This window comes from Delphinapterus leucas, chromosome 9, assembly GCF_059928025.1.
Source record: "Delphinapterus leucas isolate spDelLeu-1000000601 "Yukka" chromosome 9, BTC_Dleu_Yukka2, whole genome shotgun sequence".
NCBI lineage: Eukaryota > Metazoa > Chordata > Mammalia > Artiodactyla > Monodontidae > Delphinapterus > Delphinapterus leucas.
The window spans coordinates 23,784,069-23,803,597 of record NC_143137.1 but is presented as its reverse complement, the minus strand read 5'-3'; the positions used below and the strand labels follow the sequence as shown (position 1 = coordinate 23,803,597).

At 57.9% G+C, this 19,529-nt stretch overlaps 1 protein-coding gene across 2 annotated transcripts in view; it reads left to right on the top strand.

The window, feature by feature from the left end:
* Positions 1 to 19,196, top strand: part of SND1 (staphylococcal nuclease and tudor domain containing 1) — a 418,829-nt gene extending 399,633 nt beyond the window's left edge. For both annotated transcript variants that reach the window (XM_089917436.1, XM_022581894.3), the window contains 8 exons: positions 4,852 to 5,040; positions 10,176 to 10,317; positions 13,664 to 13,787; positions 14,690 to 14,759; positions 15,786 to 15,899; positions 16,673 to 16,876; positions 18,440 to 18,484; positions 18,592 to 19,196. In XM_089917436.1, coding sequence (XP_089773562.1) covers positions 4,852 to 5,040; positions 10,176 to 10,317; positions 13,664 to 13,787; positions 14,690 to 14,759; positions 15,786 to 15,899; positions 16,673 to 16,876; positions 18,440 to 18,484; positions 18,592 to 18,657 — 954 coding nt within the window. In that variant the 3' untranslated portion in view covers positions 18,658 to 19,196. The remainder of the gene's footprint in view (positions 1 to 4,851; positions 5,041 to 10,175; positions 10,318 to 13,663; positions 13,788 to 14,689; positions 14,760 to 15,785; positions 15,900 to 16,672; positions 16,877 to 18,439; positions 18,485 to 18,591) is intronic.
* Positions 19,197 to 19,529: the final 333 nt, after the last annotated feature.

Genomic DNA, 19,529 nt, shown 5'->3' with positions numbered 1-19,529 from the left:
CATGGCTCACGGGCCCAGCTGCTCCACGGCACGTGGGATCTTCCCGGACCGGGGCACAAACCCGTGTCCCCTGCATCGGCAGGTGGACTCTCAACCACTGCGCCACCAGGGAAGCCCTCTTGCTCTGTCTTAACCAGAGTTATCACCAAGCCGCCTCCTCCACGTGGCACCACCCCTTCTCATAGCCTCTCCGGAGGCAGTCTCCTCCCTCCAGCTCCGTGTGTTGCTAGGTCTCGGCATTCGGCTTCTGTATGAGCGTTGAGGAGGGGGAGTGAGAAGAAGAGCCATCATCTGTCCCTTGCTGACATTGCTTGTGTCCACATGTACACATACCCTGTGGTCCCCTCAAGGCCATTATCAGCCCACCTGTGTACACACCAAATGCCCACATGCTTATGAAGTGTTCTGGCAGCCTGTAGTAGTCACCCAAGGCCTGACCTACCTGAGGTCACATGCCGCTGTAGGAGGCCTCCCAAGGAAGACGGTGAGTCCAGATCTCTTCCTGGAACATTCCAAGATGCCAGAGAGACAGGTAGCCATGCTGTATACCGCTTCGCACTCTACACCACACTCCATGAATAGTTATCTCATTAATGCTGCGGTAGCAGAAAGAAACCAGAAGAGGTTTCTTGTGTGTTTGACAAGAATGAGCCTCCCCTAACTCCTGTCTACAGTTCGAGGCAGCTTGTAGGAAATTGCTGTCTATGTATCTGTATATAGTCAATCCTCATTACACGTGAGTCCATATTTGCGAATTCACTTAATTACTAAAATTTATTTGTAACCTCAATCAGTACTCCTGGTGCTTTTTGGATCATTTGTAGATGCGCACAGTCTCCTAGTGAGCACATTCCCAGCTAAGGCTGCACAGGCAGTGGCTCTGCCTTCTTGTTTCAGCTCTCATTCTGCAAACAAGTGCCCTCCTCGTGGTCTACTTAGTGCCACGGTTTTCCGGTTTTTGCACTTTTTGTTGTAGTTAAAAATGGCCTCCAAGCATGGCGCTGAAGTGCTGTCTAGTGTTCCTGAGTACAAGAGGCTGTGATGCGCCTTAAGGAGAAAATCCATGTGTTAGATAAGCTTTATTCAGGCATGAGTTACAGTGCTGTTGGCTGTGAGTTCAGTGTTAATGAATCATCAATATGTATTAAATGCAGTGACTTTAAACAGAAACACTCATAGAAGAAGGTTATGTTTTGATAAGTTGATAAAAATGTGACAAGAGTCTTGTAGGAACCTAACCCTGTGTTTCCCCTGGGGGCAGTGGTTCAGGATTCCCTAATTCCTTGTTCATGATGACTTTATAGAGATAAGTACCCCAAGTAACTGTATATAAGCCTATGCGTGTGTATATGTATATATATATTTTAATTAGGAGAAAATATCAGAAATTTGAGTCTTTAGGCTGAGTCTTAAAGTTGAACACAGAAACAGAGCTTTTACAGATATGGACCCACATAATGTTATAGTCAAGTCACAAATTCCTAGCAGTCAGTATGAAAAAGAGACATGATGAAGGATGAACACATATACCCACCTGGGAGCGCCCTGCTGAACCCTCTGCTTGGTTCCCATGCAACTTTCCCAGAGCTAAAGAGTCAAGACTTTGATCTTCAGACTGAACCCCTGTGCCCATCCAGGCTGGGGCGTGGCCAGAAGGATAGACATAGCACAGCGTGAGGGCAGAGAGGCTGCGCGTGAAAGCCCAGCGTCTCAGGAGCAGCGGGAACACTGGCCCAGCCCTATCCCTCCACTAAGCCCAGCCCACCTTCCCCTGAGCCCAGCTGTTTGATTGAGAAATTACTGTGGTGGCGGCAGCTGTAATAAAAGGGGAAGCAGAGACCCTGGGGCGACAGCTTTATCTCCCTCTACAACGCAGGATGGATTGGACGGCAGCACAGTGCCCAAGGCCAGAGATTTCTTTCCTCTGCAGCTGGCTGGGCCCAGGGGCTTGTCAAGCCCAAGTTAACATATCGATTGCAGGAAGGGAACGGCTGGGTAAGTGTAAAGCCAGAGCTCACCTGCCAAGAGAGCCTGGCTGCTCCCCAGCAGTTTTGGCCCCAGGTGTGGCTGCTAGTCGCCGGGGTCGCCCTCTAGTGGGAGCCTTGAGAGGCTGGCATCTGGTTTGTGGCCTCAGGGTGAGATGTGAATTCGACATTGGCCTTGTAGAGTGGGATCTGAGCGCGGGCACCTTATAGGAGAGAAGGGTTGTACCTGGCCAGTTGCCTCTGCAAATCATCTCTCTGAGGTTCTTGTCTCCATCCCAGGAATCTGGTGCCAAGAGAAGCCATCAAGCTTCTTGTCACACCGGCCCACCACAAGCCCTCGGGCTGGAGGGAGGCCTTGTGCTCGAGCAGGGCAGCCATCCTCAGTTTTAGGAAAAGGACACCTGGCAGTGAACACATGGAAGACAAGAGGTCGGGAATGCGGGTGCTGGCATGGGCCTGGGCTCAGTGTCAGTCCGGGAACTGTTCCAGTTTGATTTGCTTTCAGCTGGTCATGAGCAGGTGTCTCCTGAGCCCCCAAATGCAAAGGAGCCCAGTGGTTTGGTGGTGGGAGCCTGCGTCAATACCCCGTACTCTACCCGTTGTCTCATGAGCCCCCAGGCACAAGGCAGGCAGCCCTCTGCTTTTCCCAGAATTCTCCTGGGACCTGCTGCTGCTTGGCCTTAGCGCATGTGATAAAGCTCGGCAAATGAAGGAGATGGTCTTCTCATGTATCATCTGCCCATCCCTGTTCTTGTCTGACCGCTGCAAGCCTGGCAGCCTCTTCCTCCATCCTTAGCCCTCCCACTGTAGGGGCGCCCAGTGCTTCAGCGCCCCGAGCATTTAAAAGGTGACAAAGGGTTCCTCAGGGAGTCTGTCACTCACCTCAAGTGAATTTAGGTGGCTTATTGGCTGATGAGCTTTTGGGCCCCCTGTTTTTTTTATCAAGTACCATTTTGCCCACCTGACCTCTCCCACAAATGCAGGTCCTCCAGTAAATTGATTGCCAGAATTCGAGAAAGGAGAGACACGTTTTGCCACCTCCAGGTGCTGGACGCTGGTTCTCCCTGCTCCAGCCCTCAGCGGTGTGAGGCCCGCGTGGGGTAGACCCAGCCCAGCAGAGCCCAACACTTCTGCCCGCCCCAGCTGTACCAGGGAAGTGCAGGGTGGTGGAGGGAGCCGGCCTCAACCCAGTGGAAAGCGAAGAAGGGGCGTCAGAGGTGTGCCTGGAGGAAGGAAGGACTGCTCCTGAGACAGAGGCTGTGGGGGAAGAGGAGGGGAGGGTCTTTTCTGCTCCCAAGTCAAGTGGGCGGTAGGGAAAGAAGGCAACAGGGCAGCCTGGCTTCTGCTCCCAGCTCTGACCCTTGCGAGCTCCACTTCCCTTGTCTGTGCATCAGTTTCCCTGCCGACAAAATCAAGTTGGACTGGATGGGTATAACATCTCTTTTTTTCTAGCTCTCATAAACTCTGCGTATTCCCTTCTGTGCCACACCCCCACTTCAGGTGTCGTTGAACTTGCGTTCCACCTGAAGGGGTAACGGGGGGGCCTCAAGTAGGAAGAAGGGTGTTCAAGAGTAGGAAGAAGTTAGGGCCCCACCCCCACTGCCTTCCCTCCGCCGCCCAAGCCGCCTCTGTCTGCTTACAGGGAGTCGTGTTCTGCGTCTCTCCCTGCTGAGTCAGGACTCCGCCAGGTGGGCGGGCTGCTCTCCTCCCCCCTCGCCCCTCGAACCTAGCCCTCTGCCCTTGGCTTCTGCCACTGGCTCCAGCCCAGGCTTCAGAGAATTCCCAGGTACTTAGACATTCATTTTATTGCTTAATCGAGCTTGAAGCCGTTTAAATTAATACAAGTTTTTACGTTTGTCAGCAAAGGCTTTTACAGGCCCCTTTAGCAGGAGAAGAAAGAGGTTGGGAGAGGATCAAAGAAGGAATTCCTCCTGGGCCATTGCCTTCGTGAGGCGGGAGCAGAGTCCATGCCAGGTCTGGGGTCCTGGGTCTTGGGGAAGTCCTCAGGGGAGGAGGCCCGGGAGCCCTTGGGCTCTGCAGGGATCCTGCAGGGTCTGGGGATCAGCCATAGCACTGGGCCCTGAGGTCTGGGCTGATGATGGTGAGCACACCCTTCCAGTTACGCTTTTTTAGGGATAACTTCCTGCTGGAATCACCCCCGAGCCGCCCCGCCCCCGTGTGGTAGTGTACTTCCTGCCCACATCTCTCTGCTCACGTGTCCCCTTCCCTCCTCTCCTCACCTGGCTTTCATCCCACCTCTTTCATTACCTTCATTAAGCATTACTTCTTTCAGCTCTTCCGGGAAGAACACAAGTTCCGCTGTCCTCGGGGATTGCCTTGCTCCCCCAGGGCCTGTCTTCAGGGCAGAGCTGTGGTTCCATGGGTGCTGAAGAAGAGTGGGATGTCCCCACAGCTACAGCCGCTGCCTGTCTCACCCCGACCTTTATCTACATGCTTGTGCACACGCGCGTGCGCGCGCGCACGCGCACACACACACACACAGAGAGAGAGAGAGAGAGAGAGAGCTTGCTTAAGCTAAGGAGAGTCAAGTTTACCCTAGTAGCTCTCTGCCAAGAGGAAGGGGAGGGGATTTGAGAAGAGAGGGGAGTTTTGAAGTTGCTTTGTCAGTGACGTATCTGTCAACAATGGTTCTGGGCTGCAAGAGGCTGAAAAGTATAGACCAGCTCACAGCACTCAAGTGGAGTGTTCTAAGAGCCTCCCACAAGCTCCTACTCTGCTTGGCTCATCCTTGCAGCTACTCCTGTCCCGTGGAGTGACGGTGGTGGCAGTGGCCCAGGGCCGCTCTCCTCCGCTGCCCACCCTGGGCCCCTGCTGCAGGCTGACGCTCCCTGTCTCTGCTCCCCAGGTGGAGGTGGAGGTGGAGGGCATGGACAAGGCTGGCAACTTCATCGGCTGGCTGCACATCGACAGCGCCAACCTGTCCGTCCTGCTGGTGGAGCACGCGCTCTCCAAGGTCCACTTCACCGCTGAGCGCAGCTCCTACTACAAGTCCCTGCTGTCTGCCGAGGAGGCCGCCAAGCAGAAGAAAGAGAAGGTAGGCTGTGGAATTGGGCCTGGCCGGGGAGGAGGCGGCTGCCTCTCTCACCCTCCCCTCCACCCCCATGCACCAGCACCGCTGTCTCCATACGACAGACAGAAGCGGTTCTGTCACCCCTCAACTGAGTGACCCCGGTTGGCATTGGTCTCAGACCCCATGTCAGGAACCGCACGCTGAGATGGCCCCGGACCCGCTCTGAGCACTCCCTGTTGGGCCAGCTCTGGTGGCCCTGGAGCAGGAAGCAGCATGGAAGGTGACCTTGGAGCCCCTGGGCCACAGGAGACCGGGAAGCCTTCCCTCCTGCACCCTGCCCTCCGGTGCTCTCAGAGAGGCCGTTGGCCTGCAGCCCACGTCTGAGTTTCCTTCACATTGCCCTGCAGGGAAGCCCATTTTGGAAGCTGCCCCAGGAGATGCATAAAGCTCTTAGAACCCAGATTTACAGCCCATCAGTCTCTGCAGACACTGCACTGAAGAGACAAGGGGGGCGGGTCGGAAAGCAGCTTTTGGAAACAAATGGACGATTAGAGAACCCAGTGGTTTGGGTGATGGGAGCCGGGCTCGGCACCCCCCGCCCCCAGCCTGTCGCCACTGACTTACAGCCCAGCACCAATAATGGGGATAAATCAGCTGGCCACCAATGTGTCAGGGCTTCTCTGAGTTTGAGGAGGATTTCATGGGACGGCCATGCTGAGCCATAAATTTGTTCCAGGAATAAACGTTTCTTTCCCCATGGGGCAGCCATCTGGCTTACAACTCGCCTCTCAGAGCCGAGGCCCAGGCACCTGCCACAGGGAGTCAGGGCTTTGGGGCCCGGAAGGCCCCTCGGCCTCGCCCCCACTCCGGCTCTTCCCACCTGTCCTCTGAGAGAGGACACATCACTTCCCCCAGGGGCCCGGTCCGGGACCCCTTCTTGGATCTCTGTGTATGTCTTATTCCCATCCCCTAGAGATTAGGGCAGGTGACCGATCCTACTGGAGGCTGAAGGACCCCGGGGAGAGCTGGCCCCAAAAGCCAAGACAGGTAACAGGGACTGTCCATGCCTTGGAGGAGTGAGCAGGCCACCATGGGGCCCCCAAGGAGATTTCCACCCTTCCTTGTCCCAGTTCTGCTCACATTAAACCCTCTCTGCCTAGACTGATGGGGAGGCAGACAGCCTTGGCTCCAGCAGAGGAGCTTCCTCTTGGAGTTCCTGTTTGTGGCAGCTGAACTTAAGACTGCCACCTCCATGTCCTCTGCTCGCCACGTGGAAATGGAGGAGACGTGGTGCTGGGCCTCACGTGCAAAGGCTGAACAAGTTAGCAGCTGGGTCTCAGCGTGGCAAGCACCGGCCTCTAAGGCCCAGATTCTGAAAGCATCTTTGCCCCCCGGCCCTGCTCCTTGGCTACTCGGCACCTGAGCTGAGAAGCTATCTCTTCAGATCTGAGTGATCTTCTACCCTCTGAGAGTAGAGACCCCAGAGGGACCAAGGAGAGGACAGAGAAGGGAATCTGGCCAAAGATGGAGGGTGGTCCCTTGCTTAGGTGCTGAACTGGGCATCACTGTTTACTACGCAGTGGATTTGTCTGAAAGAACCCAAGTCGTCATTTCGCGGGTGCCACGTGATGGTGCTGAGGAGTAATTGCTAGTGATTAATTACTTACTCAGGCTGCATGGTTTTATTCCGGTCCAATTAAAATGCGGCGCACCACCTCAGGGTGGGGGCCTGCCTGCCTCCTGGGTCCCTCTCCTGCACATCTCAGCCTCTTCGAGGATCCCGGGGTGACCTCACATGACTTGCCTCATCCTGGTGGGGCCGGGACCCAGGAATAGTGTGGGCAGAGCCTTGCAGCGGCCCTCACAGTTAGCTGCACTCAGAGAAGTTGGTGGTCCTCTGGGGGACAGTAAACTATATATCTGAGGTGTCCCCAGGATCCCCAGCCTTGCGCCACTGGTTACCCCATGAGAGCTGCCTTAGCTGTCGAGAGACAGGCACATCTGGGGTTAAAAGATCATCGTGGTACCTATGAGCTGACTGAGGAAAGTAATACGGAGAGATTTTGTGAGACGAGGAGCAAGCAGAAGTCTTAGGTGGGTGTGATTATGTGCGTGTACATTTCTGAGCAGGTCTGTCTGGGGAAACCCCGCAGTGCTGTATTCCCAGCTCTGAGAATTTAGCTGCCTCCCTGCCAGGCCTAATCCCTCCCTGTGCCTTGCAGACGCCTCTCCTCATGAAGAGGCTAGTCAGGCCCTCCCCTTCCTCTGTAGGAGGCTGATGCAGGGCTCCCCTCTCCGCCTCCTTTAGGGATCCTGGGCAGGTCTGAGGACCAAAGAGGGAGCCGCAGATGGCAGCTGTCTGGACTGTTCCGCCATCACCCCTCCCGCTTTGTGCCCCAGCAGGGCCCTTGACAGGGCTCTATTGGCCATTGGTTGGCCTTTACTGAGCTTGGCTTCCCCGACGCAGGCTTGAAGGCCTCCACCCCCCTGGCCCCATGCCAGCCCCACCTCCGGAGCCTCCTGAGCAGCGATATTAAATAGGATTTAGAAAGGAAAGGCTCCAGCCAGTGGAGCCTCGGTCCACACTGCCCATCGTTTGCCAGGAGGTGCACCCAGGGCTCCCCAGGGAGGAGGGAGGGCCAGGGGCAGGGTGAGGACAGGAGGGGAGACAGCCTCTACTCCTGACCTGGCCCCGCAATGCAAAAGCGATCTGAGCAGGACAGGAAATGGCGCGACGGAGCAGCGTGTAGCAGAGGAGGGAGGGGCTTCCCTTGCCCACTGCCCACTTGTGTCTGCAGCCAGGGCCATGGAGGGGTCACAGAGGGTGTCTTGCCGATGTGTCTGTCCCCTCCCTGCCCAGGTTCTGCAGGGGGCAACAGAAGCCAGTGTGGGCAAAGCAGGCCCTTGTTCTAAGGGTGGGGACCTGGGCGGCCAAGCCCATCCAGTTGACTGACTCCTTCCCACCAGGAAGCCACACTGACCAGCTTGGGCAGGGACCCCGCACGGCTCCACGACTGAAGGGCCAAGCCCGTCCTGTCTTACAAGTGGAGCTCCTCCATCTGAGGAGGAGCTCTCCCTCTTCTGCCCTTTAGCAACCTCGTGCTTCCCGTGTTTTCTCACCTCAGGAGGCAGCAGTATACACCCCTGTGCTCCCCTCCTGCTGCCCCGGGAGCTGTGGGACACCGACGGGACTGGCCCATTGCTGCCTCCTTGTAGGAGAGGGGCCTGAGGGCCAACCCGAGGCTTTGTTTACATCATCTGTGACCTCTAGCCCGCTGCCCACCCTGCACCTGCCCAGGAAGATGCTCCACCTCCTCTCTCCCAGGAGGAAACCTGATGCTGTCACCTGAGGCACCTTTACTTGAGGAGTCGTTAGCAGTTTCTGCTCTCAGCCTGTCAGTCTGTTCCCAATTCATCCACACGGAAGAAGAAGCCGGGTGGGGTTAGGATGGGGGCCCACGCAGGAGGCAGTACAGGGGCCCTGCCTCTCCAACCCGCTGTGTGCTGGGAAAGGAGGGAGCACGATGGGAGAGGGGAGGGCCGCTGACTTGGTCTGGAGCGGGTAGGGGCACTGAGTGCAGACAGATTGGAGGGTGGTGTGGTGGGAAAAGGGGGCAGAGGACAGACTGCCGGGTCAGGAGGGCCACTGCTGGGGAGGGGGCAGAAGTTTGGGGCCAGCTGATGTCTCTCCCATCCCTCTCCACCACCCTCTGGCAGTCTCGCCCGGGCTCAGAAAGTCCCTGTTGCTCGTTCCAGTTCTCGGCGCCCTTGCCTCTCCTAGTGAAAGGACACACACTCGTGCCACATTAAAGGCAGGAGCATGGCCTCTGCGGGTGTGGCCCAAAGTGGTTCAGTAATTCCAGCCTTCCTGCCCTTCAGCTGCTTCCTGATGCCCCCCAGGAGTCCGTGTGTCAGCTGCGTGATCATGTGGTCATACTCTGCCACCTCTTGCAAGGGAAGAAAAGAAAAGACTCAGAGAAGGCATGTGACTTGACAAAAGTCACACAGCAAAGTAAAGGGCAAAATGAAAAGACCGGAGTCCACATCTCCCCACCTACAACTTTCCCCATTGCTCAGTACTATCTTTTGTGTCCAGAGGCCCAGTCACTGCCAAAATTCCCCTTGAAGAGCTCTAGGGCCAGGCCACCTGTGTTCAAATCCCGGTTCTGCTACATCTTGCAAGCCCGTGTGCCTCAGTTTCTTCATTTGTAAAAACAGGGGTAACGTTTATACCTTTTCAAACGGTTGCTGTGAGGATTAAATGAGCCAGTACCTGGATAACGTTTAGTGTGGTACCTAGTAAGCATGTAAGGTTTGGGCTAATATTTTATCACCACCCCACTCATTCCTGTGTGTGTGTCTGTGGGACCCCGTGTGTGGTCCAGTCCCCCGTACTCCCCCACCCCCTTTCCAGCGCTCAGATGGAGAGCCACCTCCCTCCCCTGCTATGACAGGCCTCACTACTGGGATAATCTCCTGGCCGCAGGATTGGATTTGACGTGCTGTCACCCCGAATCAGCTTCTGAGCCGCTACAGCCCTGACAGTGCAGGGCTAGGGGAGGGAGGGAGAGGGAAGGGTGGAGGGGTGTGGCCCAGCTTCTGAGCCGGGGTCAGAGCAGCCTGCTGGAGGTGAGAACGGAGGCATCCTCGCCCAGTGACAGCCCTCGCCTCCGTGGCCCGGGGCTGTCACTTGGAGAGTCTCAGGAGCGCCTGTGGCCCTGTGACAGTGGGAGGGCCTGGAGAGTTCAGAGTGACCCCCGCAGGGTGGTATGAGGGAGGGAGATGGGGACCCAGCACCACTCCAGCACCGAGGTTCTCACACGCTGGTATGCGTGGGAATGGGAACTGCTGGGGAGACTTTGGTTTTGACTCATTTTCCCTGGGACACTGAGAGCACATCCTGATTTGGCAGGCTGGGGTGGGACCCAGGCACCTACACTTTCAATAAGCTTCTCATGCCCGTCAGAGCCGCTGGATGGGAAGTGCTCTTCCCATCCCCAGCCAGGGGCAGGAGGGTTCCAGGGGCTCATCCTGTGGTGACATCACCTCCACACTCACTCACCGGGGCAGTGATTCCCCCTGCCCAGAGCCCCTTTCCTGGCACCCTTTCTGACTTCACTTCCTCATGCCCTCCTCCCCTGTGCTGACGGCACACGCAGGTCTGGGCCCGCTATGAGGAGCAGCCCGTGGAGGAGGTGGCGCCCGTGCTGGAGGAGAAGGAGCGCTCGGCCAGCTACAAGCCAGTGTTTGTGACCGAGATCACCGACGACCTGCACTTCTACGTGCAGGATGTGGAGACGGGTGAGCGCACAGGCGCGGCCCCTTGCGGCTGCTGCCATGACCTGGCCCGCCTCAGGGCCCCTCTGTTGAGTGGGAGGGAGGGACACAGCCCAGGGCTTCCGGGGGCCTCCCCGAAATAGCCTGCGGCTGCTGCCCACCTCCCGGGCCCGAGGTCGTTTTATCAACTGCAAGTGAGCCCCGGAGCGGGCGAGGCTGAGCAGGTCCTCTGAGGACTGGTGAGGTAACCAGTTTTGTCTGGGTGGTACTTGGAGACTCTTAGGTAATTGTTTTAGTCCCAGACACCCCTGGCAGGGCTGTGCAGGAGGATTTGTAGCCCTCAACGTGTATCAGGAAGCAACGGACAGATTGGCTCTGTGTGGTCAGGAAGCACAAGCCGGCTCAGCTCAGTGCCTCTCCCCCTCAGCTTCCTTGGGAGGGGAGGAGGGGGAGCCTGGGCTCGCCTCTGCTGGGGTTTCTCCTTCTCCAGAGGTTGCCACAGCCCTGAGTGGTAGCCAGTTGCCATGGTAACTGGCGGCACTCTAGGGGAAGTCATCCCCAGAAAGTCTCTCTGAAGGACCCTTCCTCTCCACCGCCTTCCTTCCTCCTACCCTCAAGCGCAGCGCACCGTGGCCAGGGTCCCCTCGGCAGAGACCTCAGGCTTCTGGAGGAGAGAGGGCAGTAGAGCCGGCTCTCATAGCAGCTGCGCTGGGGCCCCTCCAGCCCAGCTTCCCACCTTTACTCCCTTCACTCTCGCCATCCTGACCTCCCTCCTCTCATTGCCACCCTCTGCAGGGAAACGTTTTAGTTGAGGTCAGAGGAAAAAGCTCTCAGAGCCAGCTCTCAGTCCACAGAGCCAGATCCTTACAGGGCGGAGGGGGCTGAAGGTGTCGGTGACAATGGACGCAGCCCCGTAGGTGGCAGGGTGCGGCTCTGCCCACCCTCCCCGGCCTCACCTCCAGGCCCACTCCAGATTGTCAACAGCCTCGCCTCAGCCACCTCCCCTCTAATATTTCCCAGGCAGGTACCTGCTTTTGTGGCAATGTCATTTCACCGGGAAAGACTGACCATCTCGAGCCCTGGGCTGGCTGTACTTGGGAGGGGAGCAAAGCCAGGGAGGGGCAGAGATGGAAATGATGAGCCTGAAGGATTCAGTTCTCTTGTGGCCGGCCAGCTGTAATCCTGGTGAGAGGGGGCCCAGCCATTGCCTTGGGACTGAAGCCGGGAGGGGGCCTCCAGGCTGGGTGGTGTGGAGTTGGGGGGAGTCTGGGTGCTGGCCCAGATAGGAAGGAGAGCTATTCCTAAGCACAGGAGCCAGCGAGAATGGCCCTTGGAGAGCTTGGGGAAAGGGAACTCAAAGAAGACCCTGCCCAGGGTACCCCGGCTCCCAGGCAGGCTCCACCTGGCCTCTGGGTCCTGCTGGGTAGACCTGCCTTGAGTAAGAACAGGCCCCGGAGTCTCCAGGAGACAGAGCTTGAGGGCTCAAGGCCTTTGCCCGCGTACTGGCTGTGATCTCAGAGGCTTCCCGTGCCAGCTCTGTACCCTGCCTGCCTTTCTCTGATTGCTCTCGGAAGCCAGGACTGCACTGAGTGGTAGCCAAGACAGATAATAGGGAGAGAAGGAGAACTTGGGGGAAACCGTGTATTGTTGGAAGATTGGAGGAGCGAGTGAGGTGCTGTGTGGCACGCCACCTGGCTAGGTGTAGGCTCCAGAGAAAACCCTGCCTTCCATCAGATCCGTGAAAACAAACCTCAGCGTACACAGCCTCCCTCTCCTGAAACCTTTTACCCTTCTTGGAGGCAGGGACATCCTCTGGCCCTGTTTCCCTTCTCTTAATTAAAGGCTGCCTTCGGGAAGGATCTGGTGAAATGATGAACACATTGCCATTGGCTCTAAATGACCAACCGGGCTTTGTGTAAGGACTTCCCAGAGGGCTTTGCCTGTTCGCAGAACTGTTGCCTTGGAGCAAAGTAATAACAATAATAATAAAAATAGACCAAGTATGGCAGGACCTTGTCTGTGTAGAGGTAGCTTCTTACTCCCTGAAATTTTACTGTCTGGGCAAGGAACGCAGGTGCAGGAGAACGGAGGGTTTATTGCCGGGTGGGGGGAGGGCGGCGCCTTCTGAAAAGTCCCTGAAACCGTCCTGTGAACACCGGCATCGGGGCCCGAGAGTGTGGACAGGGCGCGTGCCTGCGGGCCCCTCTTCAGCACTGCAATCATCAGGCACCCTGCACAGCCGGGGCTTTACTGGGTCTCTTGAGAGTAAGCAGAACCGAGTGAGCTATGGTCTGTGCCGTGAAGGAGCTCCCAGTGTAGTGGCGGAAACATAAACCAGACAGGGAATGGATAAGGCCCACTGTGACAAGCGTACCAACGGCCGTCATGTGTCAGGTCCCTGTAACAGAGTGGCCGGGGGCCCTGAGGATGGGGGGCGAGTCCTTCACCACCACCAGCCGCCCTCGCCTCAGAGAGGGAACGGGGAGCAAAGGGCCTGCTGAGAGCTTGAGTCGGGCCCAGAGGGACACAAAGGAGAAGCCACTGGGGGCTGATGCTCAGCAGAGTAGGGGTGAGGGGCTGTGGCAGGAAGGAGCCAGGGGAGGGCACTGAGAAGACCTTGGGGGTTGCCACACCCAGTGAAAAACAGACCAGCAGCAGGGACCGATGACCCAGGGGCAGTGGTTCGGGAAAGACAAGGCAGGGAAGGGGTCTCCCTCCCCCCAAACGAGCAGGGCAGTGAGTTGGCGTGGGAGGGTGGGGACCCAGCCTGGCAGCACTTGGAGGTTCAGTTCAGCGTGTGTCTCACGGGGCGCGTCAGGTCAGAGTGTCCACGTTTGAATGGACTGAGACCGGGCCCTGCTGCCAGGATTGTTCCCCACGTTGCCCGGCGCAGATTCTGAGGCCCCTTCCTTGTCCGGGGTCACGTGGGGCCCATCCTTCAGCTCCACTGTTGCCCCCAGGAGACGTTGCAGAGTGGCTGCTGTCCGTCACCGCCTCTGTCGCCCAGGCCAGGGCCCGCCCTGGTAGCAATGGAGAAGGCTGCTTGGCCTTGGCCTTGTTTAGTGTCCACTCATTTTCTCTACCTCCTAAACCAGAGCCCAGGAACATTCCCTAGGGCGTCTCTGGCCATGGCCAGTAGATTGGAGAGCCGAGACTGGAAGACTGGGTGCCTCTAAGGCCTGAAGTGTCAGCAAGATACTGTGAAACCTCCTCGACCAGGGACCAAAGAGGACTTCCCTGTGGGACGGGGGCAAGCCAGTGCCACGGGCACCCTACAGCATTCCACATCCTGCCCACTCCCCAGCCCCATCTAGAGATGATACTCCAAGGCACATGGCACCCAGGTCTCACTCCCTGTACCTCCCCACAGGCACCCAGTTGGAGAAGCTGATGGAGAACATGCGCAATGACATCTCCAGCCACCCTCCCGTCGAGGGCTCCTATGCCCCCCGCCGGGGCGAATTCTGCATTGCCAAATTTGTAGACGGAGAATGGTAGGCCACCTGGACCCGAGCAAGGCAAAGAGTCTAAAGTAGGAGCAACAGCAGTTCTGTCGCCAGGGCCCAGGCCTGCAGAGCCACTAGCCAGACTTCAGGCATTTGCCGTAGTGGCCGCTTTCCACTGGGTGCTTGTTCTTCACCTTGGCCGCTCCCCGGAGTGGCCCTCTTTGTTGCCCACAGCCCGTTTGCGGCCTGCGCTTTAACCCGTGGTTTTTCTGCAGTCAGCCTCTGGCATAAAGAAGTGTCCCTCCTTCTCTCTCCTGGCCTACTCCTTTGGGGGAGCCCTGGCTGGCTGGAGCTCTCCAACACCCCCCTCACCCCACGCAGGAAAAATGACGTCAGGGTGGGGCTAGGGGGTGGGGTGAGGGTGGAGGCTGGTGCTCAGTGAGCCCGGACCAGCCGCCACCCTCCACCCCAGCTGCCTGGGACGTGAGCGGCAGCGCTCACAGGCTGCAAGAAGGTCACTTATGTCTGATCTACCAAGCGTGCGGCCCATGGCCTTCCCGGGGTGACGAGGTGATGTGGATGCGTTCCCTGCTCTGGCCTCCCAGGCAGACCTGCTGGCTAGTTACAGCCGCTGTTCAGTGTGCTGCGTTTAAACGGCAGGCATCAACCTAGTCATTAGTCTTGTCGCTTTATGCCCCAAGGACACATTAATCCGCTCCACACGCTGCCCTCTCCCTCCTCTGCTCCCAGCTATGCTCTGATTCCATTAAATGGTGGCCACAGCACCCGAGCTGTGGAGTCCGAGAACTGCCCTTTGTGGCACCCATGGGTGTTCACTCTGAGCCCTGGGCAGGGGAATGCTGTAGCCCCTGCCCTGCCATCGCTGGCGCTCCAGGGAGACCAGCCTCCTCAGGGCTGTCCCTTGAGTTCTGCCTGTGATGCCATTGCAGGTACCGCGCCCGAGTGGAGAAAGTCGAGTCTCCTGCCAAAGTACACGTCTTCTACATCGACTACGGCAACGTGAGTGTGGGGGCCAGGAGGTGGACGAGTACGCAAGGGAGGGGCCCCAAGTGCCGCCAGGGACCCTTCAACACAGTAGGCCCCTAGGTCAAGTCCATCTGCTCTCTCCAAGGTCCCTCTGAGCTTTAGGCTCCCTCCCTCCCTCCCCCCCTGACAGAATGATGAGTGTGTGGGCCTCTCTACTGTTCCTGTAACAGGCCCGGACCCCTGAGTGACTGGGCAAAACTGGCATCTCTGGTCCGAGGCCTGTGAGCACTGAGTGGTCCTCTGTCCAGGCCCCAGCCCCGGTTCCTCTTCTGCCCAGCGTCTCTGAAGAGTGGGTTCCCGAGGCCCCTGGTCCACGTGCTCAGCTGGGTCCTTGTGTGCTGATCCCCAGCACATCCCAAACCCAGGCTTGCTGGGAAGGGGCTGGTACCCCTGGGAGAAATGCCCCTTGGGCTGGGCCTGGGAGTCTCCCAGCAGTAAGCAGGAGAGAACGCTGTCGTTCAGAGCCGTGCCGCTCCCGAGGACTAGTGTGGAAGGGCCGTTAATAGAAAGCCCAGGGCTGGGCCACGCTGCCACCTTACCACCCGGGAATACACAGAGGAGGGGGTCTTGCCAGGCTGGGGTTGCCCCACACACCTGAGCCAGAACCACTGGCAGGTGGGGTGCTGCCTGGACCCTCATCTTGGAGCGCTCTTCCAGCCAGGGCCCCCCCCCCCAGCCTGTGGGAAAGGGGTCAGGGAGCCCATGTCACAGAGGAAAGGTATTGGGGAAAAGTGGAGACGGTGATTAGAGTTGAGCTACCAGGTTGGGTATGCCGTAGGAGCCACCGGGTGTGCCACCACCAGGCCCAGCTTCCCACCTCCCAGGCTTCGCAGACTGGGCAGGTCTGTGTATGTGGCTACTTGGAAACGAGCCCTGGGGGATGGGGTGGGGGATGGAGGCGCTGAGTTAGAATCCCTAGGGGCCTGGCCATGCGAGTTGTCCCCCGAGAGCAAGGGAGCTCCGAGTGTGTGATGCTGTGGCCTGGTGTGTCCTCTGCAGAGAGAGATCCTGCCGTCCTCCCGCTTGGGCACCCTGCCACCTGCCTTCAGCACTCGCGTGCTGCCAGCTCAAGCCACGGAGTATGCCTTCGCCTTCATCCAGGTGCCCCAAGACGTGAGTCTCCACGCCTTCCTTCCCCAGCGGGGACTGTGCCATGACGCTCAGACACTGCTGCAGTCCCAGCACGTATCTGCACGAAAGAAACCCAGCCCCGTCCCGGATCCCACCCCTCCCTCACCCTGGCCCCCTCTCACGGGGCTGAGCCCCCAGCACGTCCCTGGTTAGTGGCCACTGTCTCTAGCTTCTTGGGCTCTCGGCTGCGGTGGTCTCCCAGCACTCCTTCCAGGCTCAGACGATGCCGCCAGAAGTAACTGCCCCCAAACAGCTCTGACCATGTCACACCTCTGCCGGAAATCCTCCACTGAGGTCCCACTGGCTGATGGGAGGAGTAGAAACAATGGTGATGGTCTGTTAGTCACGGGAGAGAGGGGTGTGGCCAAGGAGGTTGAGGGAAGGTGGAGTCAGAGCCTCTGAGCTGGCTCTTGAGAAACGGGGGGCCTGGTGGGCCAGGGCACGTTGGGCGAAGACTGGTCCAGCGGCCGCAGCCGGGTGTTGGGGGCCCTGCGGGCAGTAACAGGAGATGTCGGGCCCTGTCTGCCTGGGCAGGGAGGTTATTCTTCGTGTTGTAGGCGGAAGGGGCTGTGGGAAAGGGGACCCTCCACGTCCAGAGCCTGTTTCCTCCCCCGCTGGGGTCTGAGCGGGGAGTGAGGTGATGCTGGCACGTGCTGGGCAGACTTCCTTGAAGTCCGTGAACAGGACCTGGGGCCCTCACCGGCTCGTGGCTGGCGCTCGCCTCTCACGCTGACCGGGGTGTGTCCCTGCCGCAGGAGGATGCTCGAACAGACGCCGTGGACAGCGTGGTGCGGGACATCCAGAACACGCAGTGCCTGCTCAACGTGGAGCACCTGAGCGCCGGCTGTCCCCACGTCACCTTGCAGTTTGCCGACTCCAAGGGGGACGTGGGGCTGGGCTTGGTGAAGGAGGGATTGGTCATGGTGGAGGTGCGCAAGGAGAAACAGTTCCAGAAGGTGGTACGTGCTGCGGATGCGGGGTGTCCCTCGCGCCTCCCACCGCTGTCATGGGGGGACTGGGAGGGAACTGCACCGGGAGCCAGAGGGGGAGTGGGGCACCCACCGTCTTGCTGCTCCTGTTGGGGAAAGATAATGGATTTGGGTTTGTTGGGGTTTAAAATTTTAAAAGCTAATTACATCCCAAATTAATTGGCTGCCGGTTTGGCTGAAAACACAGCTGCAAACTGGAGCGGAAAGTTTGCCTTTGCCCGCACCCCCGGTGACAGGCTAGGAAGCTCTGCCAGGGGTGGCATGGAGAAGGTCACAGCCTGTTGTGCTGTCTCCCGTCCTCACCTGCTCCTCTCCCAGTCCATAACCAGCTCCCAGCACTCAGCGCCACTCTGCCACGACACCCCTCCAGCCTGTTGGAGAGGCGCAGGGCTTAGAGCTGGGCCTGAGCCTTGCCTCCCTCGCTCATGAGACATCTGGCCCTAGAGATCAGCCTTTGGAGTCTCCCATTCATGACTTGAGGAGAGCACAGCCAGCCCGGCTGCTCGATAGGGTGGGCCACGAGGATCGGGGGCTGACGCCTGGGAAACCTCCGTGCACTGCTCATTTGTTGATCACGAGGACCAGGCCTCTCCCGCTCGGCCCCGCTCCCATCCCAGTTTCCCCCAGCCTCATCCCCACGACACGCCAGCCTCGAGGGACGGGCCAGGCCGGTGGGAAGCTCGTGCCCTTCTGCAGCGCCCAGCTCCCCCGCACTCCTGAGTGGAGGGACACGAGCGGCAGGGTTGAAACCAGTTGTTCTTCTCTCTCCACTGTGGCCTTGCTTCCCCTTCTCCCCCGTCTTTTGCCTTTCCTCTCTCCCCACATAATGATTGGTGGTTTGTGGATCCATGGCTCTGGTTCTGCAAGTTGATTAACTCATTTGGAACAAGACCTCAGTGTGAGTCACTTCTGTGCCTCATCTGGACAGGAGGGGCCTGACCCTAGTCTTCCCCCCAGTTTCCTAGGTCACTCCTAGGAGTTAGCTTAAGTTTCCCTATAAAATTGGAGCTCTCAGTGTCTGCCATATGAAGCTACCCATAACGTCGCTGGTGTCTAGAAACACCTAATGTGTTCATTCGTTCGCTTACTCATTCTTTCAATAAATGTTTACTGAGGACCGACAGATCTCAGTGAACAAGAGACAACGTTCCATGGAGCTTACATTCAAGCATGAGGAGACAAAAAAGAAAATAAATATAATAAGTCAACAAAATTAAATGTTAGACGATAAGTGCAATGGAAAAGGGGAAAGTAGAAGTAAAGAAAGGGTCTCAGGAGTACGTCGGAGGGAGTGGTGGTGATTTTAAATGGGGTCATTTGAGGCCTCCTTAAGAAGGCGATACTTGACCAAAGACGTGAAGGGGCAGGATAGGTAGCCAGGTGGACAGGAAGGGGAAGCGTGTTTCAGACGGGTGAAACAGCTAGGAGACTGTGACTCTGCACTTGGATTTTACGTGGAGGGACCCGATGAGCAGGGGAGTGACGTGACCTGGGCCTCACCCTGACCACCCCTTTGTCCTCTTGTCCCGCCAGATCACAGAATACCTGAACGCCCAGGAGTCAGCCAAGAGCGCCAGGGTGAGTTTTTGCCTCAGGAGCCCCAGAGGGTGCTGAGAGAGGGGCTTGGCCGTTTGGGTCCCAGCAGGTCCCACCTCCCTGAAGAGCCATTTTCTGTTTCCTCGCAGCTGAACCTGTGGCGCTACGGAGACTTCCGAGCCGATGACGCAGATGAGTTTGGCTACAGCCGCTAAGGAGGGAATCGGGTCTGGCCCCCATCACCACTCACGCCAGTACCTCTTCCTCTGCCGGGAGGGGGTTTTCAGCTCCAGCCCTCAAATGGGGGCATAGATTGGGTCCAGCTTTGCTTCAGTGTATGGGAATGTCTTGTAGGGTGGCATCTGGGCTGGGGACGGGGGGTGGGGGAGCCCAAGGCTTTCAGGGGACAGGCCACTGTCTTCTGCGAGGACAGGCACTGCCAGCCGCTGTCTCTCCCAGCTGATTTTGTTTCTCTTTAGGGGTTTGTTTTCTAAAACTTGTCCTCAGATCAGGAAGAAACATGAAAGACTTTGTCCTATGGAGGGCATGATCCTGGCACCCAAGGCCAGCTGGCACCCCACTTCTATCCCAGACTCCCCTTTTCCCCAGCTCTCTGTCCAGCTGTTGATTATGTGATTTCTCTGATACGTCCATTCTCAAATGCCAGCGTGTCCACGTCTGCCCCTTTGCCAGCCCTCCCCATTTCTGTATTTAAAGCTTTTGAGGCCCAATAAAATAGTACATGCTGTCTGCAGCCCTTATTGGTCATGGTGGAGGCCAGAGCCCAGGGTTTCGTCAGCCCCAGGCAGCCGGAGACCTGGGCACTTGAATGACCCCTGAGGTCTAGTCCATATGCCTGGCCACACCCCCTAGAAACATAGCCCGTCGTGGGAATCAGGGCAGGCCTTCAGAGCTCCAAGCAACTCCTGGGGCCTGGTGGGTGTACCTGGCACCATGGCCATCATGCAGAAGGCTGGGGATCTTCTCTTTTGACTCATCTGCACGTGGCTGCCCTCAAGAACCTTAGCAGCTCGGCAAGCAGTGCCCAGGACACTCCATGCAGGAAAGGCCAGGCTCGGCCCCGCCA